General features: G+C 52.3%; 1 protein-coding gene across 5 annotated transcripts in view; it reads right to left on the bottom strand.

Annotated features, from left to right (window-relative positions):
- The window catches only part of LOC137453888 (dedicator of cytokinesis protein 11-like), a 126,504-nt gene that overhangs the window by 51,829 nt on the left and 56,666 nt on the right, over positions 1 to 18,009 (bottom strand). For 4 of the 5 annotated variants that reach the window (XM_068163565.1, XM_068163568.1, XM_068163566.1 and 1 more), the window contains exons 17-30: positions 16,905 to 17,089; positions 16,736 to 16,801; positions 16,478 to 16,570; positions 15,944 to 16,067; positions 14,619 to 14,740; positions 14,116 to 14,202; positions 12,944 to 13,033; positions 11,215 to 11,333; positions 6,812 to 6,881; positions 6,554 to 6,679; positions 5,937 to 6,008; positions 3,517 to 3,663; positions 2,306 to 2,389; positions 1,189 to 1,300 (exon numbers count right to left, since the gene is read on the bottom strand). In XM_068163565.1, the coding sequence (XP_068019666.1) occupies positions 1,189 to 1,300; positions 2,306 to 2,389; positions 3,517 to 3,663; positions 5,937 to 6,008; positions 6,554 to 6,679; positions 6,812 to 6,881; positions 11,215 to 11,333; positions 12,944 to 13,033; positions 14,116 to 14,202; positions 14,619 to 14,740; positions 15,944 to 16,067; positions 16,478 to 16,570; positions 16,736 to 16,801; positions 16,905 to 17,089 (1,497 nt within the window). The remainder of the gene's footprint in view (positions 1 to 1,188; positions 1,301 to 2,305; positions 2,390 to 3,516; positions 3,664 to 5,936; positions 6,009 to 6,553; positions 6,680 to 6,811; positions 6,882 to 11,214; positions 11,334 to 12,943; positions 13,034 to 14,115; positions 14,203 to 14,618; positions 14,741 to 15,943; positions 16,068 to 16,477; positions 16,571 to 16,735; positions 16,802 to 16,904; positions 17,090 to 18,009) is intronic. The other variant, XM_068163567.1, reaches the window with a different exon arrangement.

The raw sequence follows: 18,009 nt of genomic DNA, 5'->3' as shown, positions 1-18,009 counted from the left end.
GATCAGGTTGGTCAGGCCGGACCTGCCCTTCCTAACTCCATGCTGGCTGGGCCTGATCCCTTGGCCATCCTGTAAGTGCTGTGTGATTGCACTCAGGATGACCTGTTCCATGATCTTGCCTGGCACTGAGGTCAGGCTGACAGGCCTGGAATTCCCTGGCTCCTCCTCCCGGCCCTGCTTGTGGATGGGCACCACGTTGGCCAGCTTCCAGTCACCTGGGAACTCTCCAGTGAGCCAGGACTGCTGGAAAATGATGGAGAGCAGCCTGGCCAGCTCCTCTGCCAGCTCTCTCAGCAGGGCAGCCTCTAGCCTGTCCTGGTGCCTGTTGTTCTATATATGCATTTCTGCATATATTTGTAAATAGCATTCATTTAGCCTCCAATTCTGTGCAAGCTGATTTACTTCTATTAGTCCCTTGGGGTCAAATACCTTTCTGTCCTTGAGCCCTGGGCAGCTTGTGGCACAAGCTGAGCACACCAGGGCATAACTTTGTGTGACACTGTCATGGTTTGAGGTGGATGCCTTTTTACAAAAAACCAGCCTGAGTCCTCCAGGAGGAGCAGAAAGGTCCAGGGGAGGGACTGGCAAATTGAACCTTTGTTCCTCAGTCCCATGACCCTGCTATCTCCTCACAACTTGGCAGCAAGGCCAACTCGCTGCTTCTTTCCCTCCCTCCTGCTGGCTCTCTGGAGGGAGTACCTTGCCTGGTAACCCATGGGGGAGTAGGGCCTGGTTATGACTAATTTTTACTGTGCAGTCTTGGTCTGTTTAGGCCTAATTCCAGGGGCCAAGGGGAGGCGGTTTCAGGCCTGGCCAGCCTGAATCCAGCCTAGCAATGGGGGGAAAGAAAGCCCTGGGGTGTATGTTAAACCCCTGGTGGGGAAAAAAGGATCTGTCCTGTGGTTTATTCTGGTTTGGGGGGGGGTGGGGGGTGGGGTTGGTAGGTTGTTTTATGTATCCTGTCTATATATTAGGTGTTAGGGAGTTATGTACTCTGCATTTTCCTGGATATTTTTGAATATAATTCTGTATTTCTTTCCAATTCAATGAGAACCTCTTGATTTTACTTCCTTTGGAGAGTAAAATCATTTCTGTCTGCTCTTTAAACTAAGACAGACACCAAACCAGATTCATCTGGCCAGAAGCCATGAAGACTAATAGACCACAAGTGCCTTGAAAAGGACATACCTTGAACTCTCTGCAGCTTGGTTTTGGCAAAGGTCATTGGTAAGTTCAGAGGAATGTAGTGCTCATGATTGCAGATTGTTTGAAGAAATTCAAACTTGTACTCAACCAGCAGCTGTAGTTAGAAAGAAAACCAAACAAAGAAGACAAACAGAAATTGTGTTTACAGTTTGACTCATTGGCTTCCAGTTCCCTGTGCAAGGACTGGGGAATCAGAACAGCATTTGGTGTAACTCAGTAATCCTCAGCAAAGCTTTGTGCTGTTCCCCACAAGGGTCAGTGTCAGAGGCTGTCACCTGGGACTTCTTCACCTTTTTCATCCAGACTATTAACCAATCTCTCCTTTAGTTCTGATTCTTTCTGTGGTTTTAAGCCTTAGCTGCAGATAGGCTCCTGGCCTGGACAGAGAGGTCTCTGCCTCCAGAAGACTCTTGCAGGAACAGTGTCTAAAAGGCCTCCATGAGTCACATAAAATCATCATTACAGAGATTTTGCTGTAGTGCGATGGTTTAACCACCCGACATCAACAAAGAGCTCAGCTGAGCCCAGCTGGAGAAGCCAGTGGAGCTGTTTTACAAGCAATAATGGAAGGCAATCAATATCTACAAGACAGACAGCATTTGCAAGAGATCAAGAATACAAGAACTCACAGGAAAGAAACCACACAGAAAACCCGCTGGAGGATTCCACTGCGGGTGCCCCCCAAGCTCTCTCCCTCCCCTCCCCCTCTGGTTAATTAGAAGAAAAGAGAAAAGGAAAAAAATACTAGGGGCATTTCAGTTAGCTCAAGGCTGTGTTAAGAAGTTAGTTTTGCTTCTCTGAGGGTTGGATAGATAAAAGAGGTCTCCCTCTCTGTCCAAGGGCAACACGCACGCCAAGAGACAGACAGAAGCCAGAGTGCCTAAGAGAAAGGAACATGAGAGGTATTTGCTATGGCACATCTCACAGCTGGCCAATGACATTTGTTTAGAATTAATCTTTGTTCACCTTTTGCACCAAGACTGCTCAGCTAGAGAACTCTGCAGCTGTCCTTTCTTAAAGGCACAGCCTAACTGTCACAGCTTGGGATGATGAGGATATGTGCAATCACGAACCACCTTTCAAGAAGCAGACTGCTTACCTTAGGGTCTTTTGGGCTGAATCCAGAAATGTAATCATTTATCAAGTTAAAAACAAATCCTCTGTCCATAAAGGTCAAACAACGCTGGAGGAAACAACAGCAACATGTGACCCACCAGTCAAAACAAAAGCAGCCACCCTAAACCATCCCCATGCCACCCTCCTGCCAGCAGCCAGGCTTGATCCTCCAGGCTGCTGTTGACTTTCCAAAATACACCTGATCCTGTCTCTCTGAAGTTATTTCATTCACAGACTCACAGAATGGTTTAGATTGAATGATCCTTAAAGCTCATCCAGCTCCAACCCCTTGCCATGGGCAGGGAACCCTCCCACCAGCACAGGCTGCTCAAGGCCTCATCCAGCCTGGCCTTCAACACCTCCAGGCAGGAGGCAGCCACAGCCTCCCTGGGCAGCCTGTGCCAGAGTCTCCCCAGCCTCACTTTCAAGAGTTTCTTCTTCATCTCCAGGCTCAATCTCTCCTCTCCCAACTCAAAGCCATTGTTCCTCAGCCTGGCACTCCCAGCCCTTGTCACAAGTCCCTCCCCAGCTCTCCTGGAGCCCTTCAGGTCCTGGCAGGCTGCTCTGAGGTCTCCCTGGAGCCTTCTCTTCTCCAGGCTGCACAGCCCCAACTCTCCCAGCCTGGCCCCACAGGGGAGGTTCTGCAGCCTCTGCTCATCTTGGTGGCCTCCTCTGGAGCCTCTCCAGCAGCTCCAGGTCCTTCTTGTGCTGGGGGCCCAGAACTGGAGGCAGTGCTGCAGATGGGGTCTGAGGGGAGCAGAGCAGAGGGGCAGAATCCCCTCCCTGTGCTGCTGCTCTCCCTGCTTTCCTGCAGGAAAGGATTCAGCTGCCTGCTGGGCTGCCAGTGACCACTGCCAGCAATGTGTGCACTTTGGATGATCTCACTTCAGTCTCCAGTGTGCAACAGAAATACTTAGAATGAAAGAAGATGTATTTCTTCTTACGTCCTGGACAGCTGCTAGGCAGGGCAGCAAACTAGATAATACATAGAGCATGCCAGCCTCTCTCTTGGAAAAGAGGAAAGCCCTTTCCCAGCAAAGCTCCAGAGTTCTCATCATTGCAGACACCAGAGAGATGTCCAAGTACAAACACATTTGTTTGCTTGCTGCTTATTTCTAACTGCTTGGATTTTGTTGTTCAGTTTGGCTTTGTTTTCTCTGACAAAAGCCTGGGTGAAGGAAAGAAAGTGCTGACCTTCAGGAAGTTGGCCAAGCTGAAGTTGACATTTCTGGACTCTTCAGGGATCTCGTTGTAGCGAATGGTGACATGAGGAATGATGGCCAGCAGCAGGGAATGCAGGGCGTGCTGGTAGGAGTCAGGGAAGCGCTGGGCTCGGGGCAGCTGAAACCAAAATGCACATCCCACACTCAAGAGCTGCAGGCCAGCAGCTGGAAAGGGCCAGGCACAAGGTCCTGTTACCATTTGTTTGTGTTTCCTAATCAAATACTGGCATGCAGAAAGCACTGGTGGAAACTGTGGCAGCTAGGGACAGAAGAGGAGGCTGCAGGAGCCAGGAGGAGACCTGGAATTTTCAAATTAGCCTTGAGAATGAAGAGGGAAAGGAGGAAAAAGTGAAGGGGGGGAAGGAAAAATCTGGCTAGTTAGAATAGAATAGAATAGAACAGAACAGAATAGGATAGGATAGGATAGGATAGGATAGGATAGGATAGGATAGGATAGGATAGGATAGGATAGGATAGGATAGGATAGGATAGGATAGGATAGGATAGGATAGGATAGGATAGACCAGGTTGTAAACGACCTTTGAGATCATGAAGTTCAACCTATCACCCAACACCATCTGATCAACCATGGCACCAAGCACCCCATCCAGTCTCTTCCTAAACACCTCCAGTGATGGTGACTCCAACACCTCCCTGGGCAGCACATTCCAATGGCTAACAACTCTTTCTGTATGAAGAATTTCTTCCTAACATCCAACCTAAACCTCCCCTGGCACAGCTTGAGACTGTGTCCTCTTGTTCTGGTGCTGGGGGCCTGAGAAAACAGATGAGCCCCCACCTGGCTACAACCTCCCTTCAGGAAGTTGGAGAGAGCAAGAAGGTCTCCCCTGAGCCTCCTCTTCTCCAGGCTAAGCAACCCCAGCTCCCTCAGCCTCTCCTCACAGGGCTGTGCTCCAGACCCCTCCCCAGCTTTGTTGCCCTTCTCTGGACACCTTCCAGCAGCTCAACATCTTTCCTAAACTGAGGAGCTCAGAACTGGACACAGGACTCAAGGTGTGGCCTAACCAGTGCTGAGCACAGGGCAGGATGAGCTCCCTGCTCCTGCTGGCCACACTGTTCCTGATGCAGGCCAGGATGCCCTTGGCCCTCCTGGCTGCCTGGGCACACTGCAGGCTCATGTTCAGCCTACTATCACCCAGTACTGCCAGGTCCCTCTCTGCCTGGCTGCTCTCAGCCACTCTGACCCCAGCCTGTAGCACTGCCTGGGGTTGCTGTGGCCAATGTGCAGAACCCAGCACTCAGAGGTACCTACAAAACATACATGAGTGCCTGTCGAGTAGGATTTATAGCTACATCATACATGTCACAGATACAGTGGCAGGGGTTTGTGTTTGAAATCTTCAGGGATGTGTTTGGCACAGAATGCACAGGTTGGAAGGAACCTCTGGAGATCATCCAGTCCAACCCCACTGCCAGGGCAGGGTCACCCAGGGCAGGGCACACAGAACACATCCAGGGGGGATGGAAAGTCTCCAGAGCAGGAGACTCCACAACCTCTCTGGGCAGCCTGCCCCAGGGCTCAGCACCCTCACAGGGACAAAGTTTTCCCTCTTGTTCCCATGGTACCTCCTCTGCTTCAGCTTGCCCCCAGTGCCCCTTGGCCTGTCCTTGGATGTCCCTGGCTCTCTCTTCCCCGCACTCATCTCCACACTCATTTATAAACCAAATGTGGAGCTCTGGAAATGTGTTTTGGGGTGGGCTTGGAAAATCTAGGCTGGAGGTTAGGAAGAAGTTCTATACAGAGAGAGAGATTGCCCATTGGAATGTGCTGCCTGGGGAGGTGGTGGAGTCACCATCACTGCAGGTGTTCAGGAGGAGACTTGATGGGGTGCTTGGTGCCATGGGTGAGTTGATTAGGTGGTGTTGGGTGATAGGTTGGACGCCATGATCTTGAAGGTCTCTTCCAGCCTGGTTTGTTCTAATTCTAATTCTAATTCTAATTCTAATTCTAATTCTAATTCTAATTCTAATTCTAATTCTAATTCTAATTCTAATTCTAATTCTAATAATTCTAATTCTAATCAGTGTTCATCCTGATGGTCATTTTTGGATCACAGAATTGTCAGGGTTGGAAGGGACCTCAAGGATGATCCAATTCCCACCCCCCCATCATGGGCAGGGACACTTGCCACTAGATCAGGTTGCCCAGAGCCACATCCAGCCTGGATCTAGCTGAGTACCTCACCTCAGCTGTACTGCAATGGATGGAAGTGTGCTGCTGGGGCAGAAGGCAGAGCCAGAGCACCACAGATTATTTAGTTGCAGTTGCTTCGGGAAAAAAGCAAAAGTTTCCCACAATCTCTCGAAACATCTTTTGGAGGAGAGTTTGTGATGGCTCTGGAATGCAGCACTCAAGCAGTTTGCTTTTACCTTGATTTTGTTTTCTTCCAGCAAATACATTGCCATCGACTTTGCCAGTGCTTCGAAGAAAAACCAGGAGTGCTAAGAAAGAGAAGAAGGCAAATTGTTGTTATCTCAGCAGGATTCAAGGTGCTTGGCTGTGTGGGGCAGCAGCAGTGTGGGAGGGAGGGCATTTTGTAAGCACAGCTGTGTTTGCACACCTTGGCATGGCTGTCTTTGCTACCTGGAGGAGTCCTGCCAGGCTTGGGGTGGGAAGGGCTCCATGCCCTCTGTATCCCAGTGCACCCTGCAGGGAGCCACCAGAGTCTGGGTGCAAGTCCTGAGAAACTCAGCCTGCCTCCTCTGAGACAGCCATCAGGCATGGCCAGAAGAAAATGGATAAAACTGGCAAAGAGAAAATTCCTTTGCAGTGTCCTGCCATGAGCCACAGCACAGTCAGGCCTCCTGCAAGGACTCATCTCTGTTGTAAGGGGAGAACCTCAAGCATATGTATGGCCCAAGCTGCCCTCGGAGCTTTGCTCCTGTGGCAGGTTTGGATAGGTCAAAGTCATGAGCTTTAAAGTTAGACACCTCCCCTCCCTTTATTCCCCTCCACCCTTGGCAGTCAAACCCTGCCAGCACTTCACCTTGAGCAGCTTATTGATGGCCAGAAAATCTGCTGACTGCTTCAGGATGGTGGCCATGGCAAGCACCAGGATCTCGTGGGTCATCTTTGCCTGGGTGGCACTGGGTTTCTCAGCTCGGAAGACATACTGGGGCAAGAGGAACAGTGTCAGCAGTGCACCAGCTGCCAGCAGTGTGCCAGCTGCCAGCAGTGTGCCAGCTGCCAGCAGTGTGCCAGCTGCCAGCAGGCAGTCCCATGGAGGGGGGGGGTCACGACTGACCTTTATGAAGGAGCGCAAGTAGTGGTCTAGACCTTCTTCGTGGCACTTGGACACAATGTGCAGAAGAACCCTGGCAAGAAATGTGGTTGGTGTTCAGCATGCAGTGCAAGGGTAATTTCCCCCAGCTCACAAAAGCAGGCACCATCTGTGGCCTGCCCTGCTCATCCCCAAAGGCCTGAGACCTGCTACAGATGGCTTCACAGGGAGCCAGCAGCCCTCCCAGCTCCTGTGGCTGCAGCAGCCTTGCTACACTCAGAGCTGAGGTGGCCAAAGCCTCCTCTTCACTCTGGTGCTGGACTAGCTGCCAGCCAGACCAGCTGCCTTCATTGTTCTTTGCTTTCTGCACACAAAGATGATGTGGAGCTCTGTGCATGGCAGGATCAAAGCCTGCTGCCACTTCAATTCCTGATGCAGTGAGCATTAGACACCTGGACAAGGCTCAGGTCTTAGATAAATCAAATCCACAACTACTCAGTTAGCCAACCCTACACCCAGTTCTTTATGGCTAAACCTACAGAGCTTCTGTGAGGTGAACCAGCCCACTTTTCCCTCCTGCACAAGCTACACCACCCACTCCCTGCAGCTCATTATGTGTGGAGCTCTTTCCTGATGGTAATCCAAGTGCCAGCGAGCAACCACACCGCTCCATCAAGTCTGCCAAACGAGCACACACCCTGCAAAATCTCTGCTGAGAAGTGGGAACAAATTTCCCCCCCATTGTTGTTATCCTCTGACACCTGAATCCCCTGAATTAATTAATTCTGGAAAGCTCTTTTGAACTGCATTTCCACTATAAGTTCCTTGCTGCATGCACTGGATGGATGCCAGACTCTTGCCTTGCAGCTGACTGGGGCCAGGCAAACCCTGGGTAACCTGCCAGCTCCTCTGGATGCACTGCAGGTGGCTGATGAAGACAGAAAGGGCCTGGTTTCTCCAGCCAAGAGTGGGGATTTACATTCCAGTCCCAGCCAGAGGGAACAACAAACTATTGCACATTGTCACAAACGTCACAGGCCAAAGCACGGGGAGGAGCTTACAAACCATCGGTCAGATGAAGTGGGGGTTTAAAGTGCACTCTGAAAGTCTAGAGGAGAAAACAGTCAGCAAGCAGAAGGCTGTTGACAAGCTGAGAGGCACCAGGCCAGGACAAGCTTTAGAAAAACGTCTGCCAGTGAAGGTGGGAGCTGGATACCCAGCACAGAGCCAGGGGCACTTTTCCCTCTGCCTTTGCCCTCTGGGGAGCCAAGCAGACTGGGGTTACAGTGCAGAGAAGTCTCCACAACCTGCAGCACATGGCACAGGACTGTGACTGCAGCTGCCTCCAGAACCCTGGGGCACCAGAGCTCAGGCCCTGCATCTCTGGGGCATTAGAGCTCAGTCTCCAGCCTCTGGTTTCATGGCAGTGAGAGGCTGCTGGTAGCCTGATGCATGGTACCTCCTGAGGTGAGGGAAGATCCCACAGACTGGCATCTGGTATTGCCCTTTGCACTGCAGCATGTCACAGACAAAGCACCATGGGAGAAGGAAGGTGGAGACTCATAGAATCAAAGAGTGGGTTGGGTTGGAAGGGACCTTAAAAATCATCCAGTTCCAAGCCCCTGTCACGGGCAGGGACCCCTCCCACCAGCACAGGCTGCTCAAGGCCTCATCCAGCCTGGTCCTGAGCACCTCCAGGCAGGAGGCAGCCACAGCCTCCCTGGGCAGCCTGTGCCAGAGTCTCCCCAGCCTCACTCTCAACAATTTCTTCCTCATCTCCACTCTCAATCTCTCCTCTCCCAGCTCAAAGCCATTGTTCCTCAGCCTGGCACTCCCAGCCCTTGTCACAAGTCCCTCCCCAGCTCTCCTGGAGCCCTTCAGGTCCTGGCAGGCTGCTCTGAGCTCTCCCTGGAGCCTTCTCTTCTCCAGGCTGCACAGCCCCAACTCTCCCAGCCTGGCCCCACAGGGGAGGTTCTCCAGCCCTCTGATTAGGGCTGTGCCCAGAGAGTGGTGGTGAACAGTGTCACATCCAGCTGGCAGCCAGGCACCAGTGGTGTGCCCCAGGGATCAGTGCTGGGCCCCATCCTGTTCAATATCTGGAGGAGGGGATTGAGTCCATCATCAGTAAATTTGCAGATGACACCAAGCTGGGGGCAGGAGTTGATCTCTTAGAGGGTAGGAGAGCTCTGCAGAGGGACCTTGCCAGGCTGGACAGGTGGGCAGAGTCCAACAGGATGCCATTCAACAAGTTCAAGTGCCAGGTCCTGCACACTGGCCACAACAACCCCATGCAGAGCTACAGGCTGGGAACAGAGTGGCTGAGAGCAGCCAGGTAGAGAGGGACCGAGCAGTACTGGGTGATAGTAGGCTGAACATGAGCCTGCAGTGTGCCCAGGCAGCCAGGAGGGCCAAGGGCATCTTGGCCTGCATCAGGAACAGTGTGACCACCAGGAGCAGGGAGGTCATTGTGCCCTGTGCTCAGCACTGCTGAGGCCACACCTTGAGTCCCGTGTCCAGTTCTGGGCTCCTCAGGTTAGGAAAGATGTTGAGCTGCTGGAAGGTGTCCAGAGAAGGGCAACAAAGCTGGGGAGGGGTCTGGAGCACAGCCCTGTGAGGAGAGGCTGAGGGAGCTGGGGTTGCTTAGCCTGCAGAAGAGGAGGCTCAGGGGAGACCTTCTTGCTCTCTCCAACTCCCTGAAGGGAGGCTGTAGCCAGGTGGGGGTTGGTCTCTTCTGCCAGGCCCCCAGCACCAGAACAAGAGAACACAGTCTCAAGCTGTGCCAGGGGAAGTTTAGGCTGGAGGTGAGGATAAAGTTCTTCACTGAGAGAGTCATTGGTCATTGGAATGTGCTGCCCAGGGAGGTGGTGGAGTCCCCATCCCTGCAGGTGTTTAAAAAGGGATTGGATGTGGCACTTGGAGCCATGGTTTAGTTATCAGGAGGTGTTGGGTGAGAGGTAGGAATCGATGATCTCAAGGGTCTTTTCCAAGCTTATTGATTCTATGATTCTATGATCATCTCTGTGGCCTCCTCTGGAGCCTCCCCAGCAGCTCCAGGTCCTTCTTGTGCTGGGGGCCCAGAGCTGGAGGCAGTGCTGCAGGTGGGCTCTGAGCAGTGCAGAGCAGATGAGCAGAATCCCCTCCCTGTGCTGCTGCTCTCCCTGCTCTGGATGCTGCCATCAGTTCAGGAGTGTTCAAAGCCGGGCAGGGAAGGTGCTTTGCACCTTTTGCTCCCTCTGGGCCATGCACAAAGCCTGTACACAGCAGAAGCTTCCTGCAGAGCCCAGGCCCTGGTCGGTGCTGCCCTCTTGGGGCTGCGGGCACGGCCCAGCACGGCCACACAAACCACCCACTCCTGCCCAGGTATTCCGGGCCAGCAGCAGTGTAGAGGCTCTGGCTGCAGGGCAGCACAGCCAGCCCGTGGGGACTTGGAGCAGAGCTGCTGAGTCAGGGCACTGGGATGAGACAAGGGCATTGCTCCTGCTGGGAATCAAAGAGTCACAGAATAGTAGAGGTTGGAAGGGACCTCCAGAGATGATCCAGTCCAACACCCCTGCCAGAGCAGGTCACCCAGGCCAGGTCACACATCCAGGGAAGGAGACTCCACAACCTCTCTGGGCAGCCTGCTCCACATCTGCTGCCTGCAGCTGGGACGTGCCCCAGTACTCTGGAGGTTTTCATGCCCCCTCACTGCAGGGAGGACATTGAGGGGTTGGAGCATATCCAGAGAGGGGCAATGAGGCTGGAGAAGGGCCTGGAGCACCTGGCCCAGAAGGAGCACCTGAGGGAGCTGGGGTTGAGAAGAGGAGGCTGAGGGAGGCTTCATTACTCTCTATGACTCCATGAAGGGAGGTTGGAGTGAGGAGGGGACAGCCTCTGCTCCTTGGTGTCAAGCAAGAGGAGCAGAGGAAATGGTTGCAAGCTGCAGCAGAGCAGGCTCAGGCTTGGTGTCAGAAAGTATTTCTGCACTGAAAGGGATCTCAAACATTGGAAGAGGCTGCCCAGGGCAGTGCTGGAGTCACCACCCCTGGGGGGGTTCAAGCAGCTGTGGAGCTGGCACTTAGGGACATGGTTTAGTGCTGGGTTGAGAGTTGGACTGGATGAGCTTAGTGGTCTCTTCCAACCAGATGCATTCTGTGATGCTGTAACATCTCCTACAGCCACCCCCACCAGCAAGGCTGTTTCTGAAAACCAAACCAGCAGTATCCTTTAAGGTTGCTTTTTCCTCCCAGGACAAGGTCTCCACAAGGTACCATGCCACCCAGGCGTGCCAGCTGTGCCCCACAGCAGGATCAGAGGAGCAAGCAGCTGTGGACAGCCAACGCTGTCACTTGGCACCTCCTCCTGGGAAACCACACCCTGCTTTGCACTGTGGTTTGTGGCTTTGCATCTGCAAGTGAAGGAGAGCCAATGGTTTGCCAGCCACTCACATGGTGCAGTTGACAGCCACTTCATCTTCCTGGCTCACGTTGGTAAGGACTCTAAAGAGTTGCACAAGAATTACAGGTAGAAACTGAATCATTACTTGGATCTCCATGGCGTGCAAACACTAAAATAGATGTTCAAAACACAGACACTTTTAGTCCAACGTTCTGCAGATGTTAAAACACTTACAGTCCACACACACATCTCTGTGACATTAAGCAAATGCTTCAGGGTGTGGGCTCCAGCCTGCCGGAGGACAGGACAACTTGGCCCCCTAGCAGTGCTCCCCTGCCTGCCTTCCAGCTGACAGATCTCAAGCTGCATGCCTTCAGGGGAGCAACATCAATCACTCATGGCAGGGATTAATTCTCCTCTCAGATGTGCTCAGGCAGCTAGGACCTAACTGGAGGTCAGGTGCTAGGATTTCACCTTAATAACCCAGAATTTAAGGCTGAAGTTTTGTTCTGAAGCCTTTGTGTTGCTTGTGACAGTTTTCCGAAGTGACCAAGTCTCATTTTCTCCAGTGCCTTTGGAGCATGGAAACCCAATGGCTGGTGACTCACAGGAAGACTTTCAGTACTCCTAAGGTTGGAAGGGACCTCAAAGATCATCGAGTCCAACCTGTCACCACAGACCTCCTGACTAGAGCAGGGAGGACACCACTGCCCACTGCAGGCTTGAACTCACAACCTTCCCATTAAGGGTCTTGTGCGCTATCAACTGAGCCACCTGTCCCCCAAGGGGACAGCTTGCTACTGGAAATGAGGTTTAAGTGACTTGGTGAAGGTCAAGATCATCTGGTCCCACCCACCCCATAGACCTCTTGTGCCTGAATCTCACAGCATGAGTCCGGGGAATTTCATTTTCAGTTTTCGAACCTGCAGATCTAATGACAGGTTCTCAAATCCGTGTCTAATTATTTAAATGACTGAAATAATTGAGCTGGTAGTGGTAAGGAGCCCCCACTGGTAGCTGGCCTGTAAATGTCTCCCTGTATGCAGGCTGCAGAGGGCAGGGCTGGGAGCTACCCGCCCCCCGGACAAAATGCTCACAACACAGCAGCTGCTCTCTTAGTGCTTGGCTTCAAAACTTGCCAGTTTGAAAACTTCTTAAGATATTTGTACATGACCTGAAACACACCCAGTACCTCTGTGGTGATGTATCTCCACCACTGGAAGCAGAGCTGTTGCTACAGCAGCGCTCCCCAAACCAGAAACAGAGACAGCAAACAGCCAAGAAACAGATTCCCTGCAGGAGCCTCTGCTGGACCTGCTCCAAGGTCCTTACTCACGCCTCAGCAACTGCCAAAAAGCTGGGTCTGGGTCACAGGTCATCTGTGGTCAAATTTAACTGACTGATAATCTCAGATCCTTTTCAGATGGAAATAAATAAATAAACCCCTGCTTTGAATGGATAAACCTGGAAACAAGAAACTCTGCTATGGGTTCAAAGGTTTGAATCAGTTCTAGGGCAAGAGAGGAGGCATGTGAGGCCACCAGGAGGAGGCTTTGCCGTGAGCACCACACAGCCCTGCTGACGGCTTTGTTCTTCTGCCGTGAAAGGCAGCGGGGAGCAGCAGCCAGCCAGCAGCTGTGTCAGTAAGCACAGGTAAGAGCATGCCCAGTGCCCTGCTGCCAGTGCTGCAGCAGGTGTGCATTCCTGCAGGGCAGGGGTCTGGCTAGTCACTGATGGTCTGTGAAAACACAAAGATGGCCACCAACAGGCACTGTTCACCTTCAGGTATTTAACAAGCTCTCCTGGGACCTCCTTAGCTCCCGCCTGCACCAGCTGGCAGTACTGGAAGAATTTGTGCAAGTGCATGTCCTGGAAGAGACAAACAAGTTCAGTGCAGCAGCTGCAGTATTTGTCAGCCCCTGCTCTGCAGCTAACACTCAAAATTCTGCTGACTGACCTCTGGCAGCTGGCCATGTCCCTGGCAAAGCCCCGTCTCACTACCAGTGGTCCCCAGACTGCCATTTCCCAGCACTACAGTGCTGCCACCTGTCTTTTCCAACGGACCGAGCCACTGCCCAGCCCTTAGCTCCACCTAATCTTAAGGTGGAGCACAGAAGTCCCACAAGTGTTAGAGTTATCCTGTGGCTGCACTACGCCCAGCCCCAGTCCCCATCCAGCACTAGCCTGGAGAAGCGGCTGCAGCTCTGTGAGACTGCTTCACCCACCTCCTGCTGCCAGACTCTCCTTCCCAATCCTCTCCCTCCTCCTCCTCGGTTAGACTGAATGACTGAGTTGTTTAACTCTAAAAAGCATCTGGGAATGTCGTTTGGTGGGGGGTGGAACCACTGTGATGCTCTCTGCGCTGTACAGAATCAATAAGACCCCAAAGCAGACTCAGCTGATGCCAAGAGCACGTTGCTGTGAATGAAGTGCAGCTGACTTCATGCAGCACAGGACAGGTCCACCACGAGCAGTGCTGACAGGTGGTGCCCCAGAGCGTGTGCTGCATGTCCATGAAGCCCAGGGAAGTCCATCACTACTATAAGGTGGCAGGACACATGAGGACATGGTAAACCAGCTGCTGTCAGTAAAGTCTGTTAGTGAAGTCTTAATATCTGGGGAAGCCTCTCATTTGCACCAGCCCTTCTACTTACTGCATCAGCAAAGCAGCTCATTTGCTGCAGTGTTTCCCTGCTCTTGCCAGTTCCAGTGCAAGTGGCCATGAGAACATCAGCCTCCCCCTCGGGCTCACTGACCTATACAACTGTCTCATCACACCTAGCCAAAGCAGCAGATCCCTGCAAGTCAGCCCCAAACAGTATCTCAGTGCTCTACTGCAGACACAGCTACTTCTTTCCCACAGTGCCTGCAACACACCAGTGGAGGAGATACAGCAGTCTCCTCCTCTGCAGCTGTGCTGGAAGTCTTTGAGAGCAAAGTGCTTGACCTACCTGGGTGTAAATGGTTGAGTCCAAGTGGATTCTGATTTTGAACAACGGCTTTGCTCCATCCACCCATTTGGCATCCAGGCTGGGCTGCTGTGAACAGAAAGCACAGCAGTGAGGAGCTGGCACGTGCAGATGCCTGCCGCAGGCTGGGGGTCCCCAGCCAGCACACACAGCTGACTGCAGCCACAGCAGGGCAGAGGGCAGAGGGGCCCCGCGAGAGCGTGCCCGCAGAGCACGTGCCCACGCTCCTGCCCCGTGCCCCCTGCAGCAGCCCGCTCCACCCTGCCACACCAATATCTTCTGTAACCTATGCAGCCATGGAAAGTGGAATTCACCATGTCCTGCCTCCCACCCCTGAGCACCTCGACCTTTAGGGGCTGCCCTGCAATAGGCATCTTCCCAGCAGAGCAGAGCGCCAGTGGAACCTCAGGCCTTAGGGTGGTACCAATAGCTCAGCTTTTCTCTCTTCCTTCCACATGTAAATGCATTTCAAATGGCCACCCTACCCTCCGTGCCTCGGTGTCTGCCAGGCTCAGGTAGGCAGGAGGCAGGTTGGCCGAAACTGGCAAATGCCGTTCCTGGCTGGCAATCCGTCCGTCCTTCAGCAAGGGCACCCAGGAGTATCCCACTGCAGAGGCAACCAGTGACAAACAGGCATACAGCTTTAGCTCAGGCTCCCAAGAGAGCTGGGTCTCAGCCTGAGAATGTCTGACACACAGCTGTGCAGGCAGCTTCAGTGAGGCTGGGTTTGACCATGTCAGCCTCTGCCAGCCACCTGGTGACCTGGTGAGCAGTCATGGAATCAGAGGACTGTTTCTGTTGGAAAAGCCCTTTCAGCTCATCCAGTCCAACCATTCTCTAACTATACCAAGGCTGGGGCCAAACCATGGCCCTCAGTACCACATCTCTGCCCCTCTGAAACACCTCCAAGGATGGGGACTCAACCCATTCAAGCCCCTGGACAGCCTGTGCCAGGTTTTCAGAACCCTCTAAGGGAAGAATTTTCTTCTAATGTCCAACCTAAACCTCCCCTGGGACCATTTCCTCTCATCCTATCACTTGTTACTAGGGAGAAGAGACCAACCCCCACTTCACTGCAACCTCCTTTCAGGGAGCTGTAGAGAGCAATGAGATCTCCCTCAGGCTCCTCTTCCCCAGGCTAGTCACCCCCAGGTCCCTCACCAGCCCTGCTCTCCAGACCCTTCCCCAGCAATGCTACCCTTCTTTGGATACCCTCCTGCATCTCAATGTCCTTCTTGGAGTTAATGGCCCAAAACTGAACCCAGGGCTCACTTTCCTGGTCCTGCTGGCCTCACTATTGCTGATCCAGGCCAGGATGCTGTTGGCCACCTGGGCACACGCTGGCTCACAAATCAGCACGCCGAGGTCTTTCCTCTGGGCATCTTTCCAGACACAGCACAAACAAGATCAGGACTGGGTTTGAGGGATGGCACCAGTGCATGAGCCATAGTTGCTCATCAGGTCAGGGGTCCCTCAGCCATCTGGGGACTGGCTGTATGGAGAGGCATCCCAAGATGTGCTCAGTCAGCCGGTGGTGAGATGGGCCCCCGAGGCCCTGATCTCATTCGTGACCTGACTGACAAGAGGCCATTCATGCAAGCCAGCTCATAAACATCTAGAAAGAGCTGTCAGGCTGCACAGAAACCTGAGCTGTAATACACACTTGGACCTATCAGCTGCACTAGGTTGCTTGCAAGAAAGGAAACTCATTGAGGGCAGCTTTTTAATCCAAAGCTTTTCCACACCACTACAACCACTTTGCTCTTGGCCTCTGCCACTCCAACAGAAGTAGTTTAAGCAGTGAACATACCTTGGGTCTCAACGGTGTCCTGTTTTTTCACTGTTGCCTTTGTGTTAATTTCACAGCTGACATGATAGAAGGTGAAAAGCAAATGATGCTTTTGATGGAGGTGAATTGGAAGCTCAATTTTAATCTAAAATGATACCATGACAGACAAGGCTGTATTTTCAGTTGCAGAGTAATGGTTTCAGTTCTGATTTATTTCACAGAGGCTATGGCTGCACGCAGTTACACAAGACACATCCCTACCCATCTTAAATAACTCCTAGACACCATTTCCATCACCTTTGCACATCATTATGGGGGTGTGTGATCGGTGTGCACAAAGCGTGGCAGGTACAGACAGCAGAAAACAAACTGGCACTGAAAACCGGCAAAGGCTCCGCCTCTGCCCTGCCCTTCTACTGAGACAAAGAGCAGGTGATGCATTTTTTACCCACATTTCACCCAGCTCTGGGAGAAAAAAAGACAAGGCATCCTGAAAGGCCCCTTGGCTTTGTAACATCCAGGACAATCTCTCACTTCCCACCATCCCGTTTTTACCTCATCATAGAACTCTGGGCTTTGGTTGTGGTGCAGCACAGCAGCATAAGCATTTGTCGTCAGGGGATGGCCTCCGGGTTTGCCATATATACACTGGAAACACAAATGCAGAGCTGAATTCAGGGTTGCTGCCAGCCCTGAAGCACCCAGCCAAATGAAAACAGGGAGCATGGAAACTCAGTGCTTTCCTACTGCCCTGCTCAGCCTGCCTGGCACACAGCACGGAACAAATGGCAGCCCCCGACAACAGACACCTACCTTTAATGGCCTGGCATCAGCTTCATCTGAGTCCCTGAACTCAATACAGACAGCAATATTCCTTGCCTGAAGTGGGAGGAGAAGAGGAAGATGAGCCACTGCTACGGGTGAGCAGCAGCCCCCCTGGCCAGGCTGAGCCTGGCTGCAGCCTGCTCTCCACATTGCTCACCTTTGCAAACACCTTCTGGTTCTCATACTTCAGATGCAAAGGGTAGACATAGAGGTGGTTTTTGTAGACAGTGAAGGGATAACAGTACTTTGCAACTTCTGGGACAAGCTCCTCCACTTCAACTGCCATGTTCTCACAGCTCTTCTCAAAAGGCTTTATAGGAATGTAAGAAGCTGTGACACAATCTGGAAGAGAAGGGAAGCTTGGGTAAGTGCACACCTCACAAAGAGCAGAAGTACAGCCCATGGGAAAGTAAATTTGGGGGCCTGAAGCTCTGCCATTGCTTTCAAGCATCCAGTTCTCTCCACATCACAGGACTGAGTGTGCTGAACAGGCCGTCAGACCCTGGCCCATGCTCATTGAATCAATCAAGGGAAAATTCTCCCCCTGATCATGCCACCATGGTTAGTAACACAGAGGAGAGTGCACAGGCACTGTGGGGCTCTGCTCTCCCTGCCAGTGGGGACTGCAGAAGTGGCATTTTGCTGTAGCTCTAGGCAATGTCAACAGGTCCTGTGAGTGAGCCATGGCTAGGCTGGGACAGCTGCTCTGCCCTGGACCTGCACCTTGACTCTCCCAGGCAGATCCATTAAATGCTGGTTGATAAATCACAGACTCATCACCTGACTGAAGCAGAGAGGCTTCTGAGCTGATGACTGGAGATTGATGTCTTGAGATGTGTCAGTCCTTTGCCACTCTGCTTCAGAAAGGTGTTTGATGGTTATGTTGCCTTCAAATACCAGAGCACAAGCCCTGTCTAATTCCCTGAGACTCAGGTCCACCATGAGGGAGAATTCATCTCAAGTGATGCCCTTCCAAAGCACAGAAAACAATTAAGACCACTGAAAAAGCCTTTTGGACAGGCGAGTGGTCTGCAGAGCCTACGACAGGAGCTGCCAAGGGCCCATGGAGTGACACTGAACAGCTCACGAGTCCTTTTTGCCACCATTTCTTTGAATGCAAAGTAAAGAATCCCACTGACCACATTTGAGGAGCTCTCTGGTGTTATGGATCAAAAATGTTACATGAGATTGGTGAGACAATAACGGCAAAGGCAGGCAAGAGGCTTCCTTCAGATTTAGGATGTGATGATGGTCAAACTGCA

The sequence above is a fragment of the Melanerpes formicivorus genome, unplaced genomic scaffold, assembly GCF_026170545.1.
Source record: "Melanerpes formicivorus ecotype bairdi unplaced genomic scaffold, bMelFor1.0.p_v2 SCAF_73, whole genome shotgun sequence".
In the NCBI taxonomy this organism is placed as follows: domain Eukaryota; kingdom Metazoa; phylum Chordata; class Aves; order Piciformes; family Picidae; genus Melanerpes; species Melanerpes formicivorus.
Note: the sequence above shows the minus strand (reverse complement) of the source record. Positions and strands in the feature narration are given on the sequence as shown.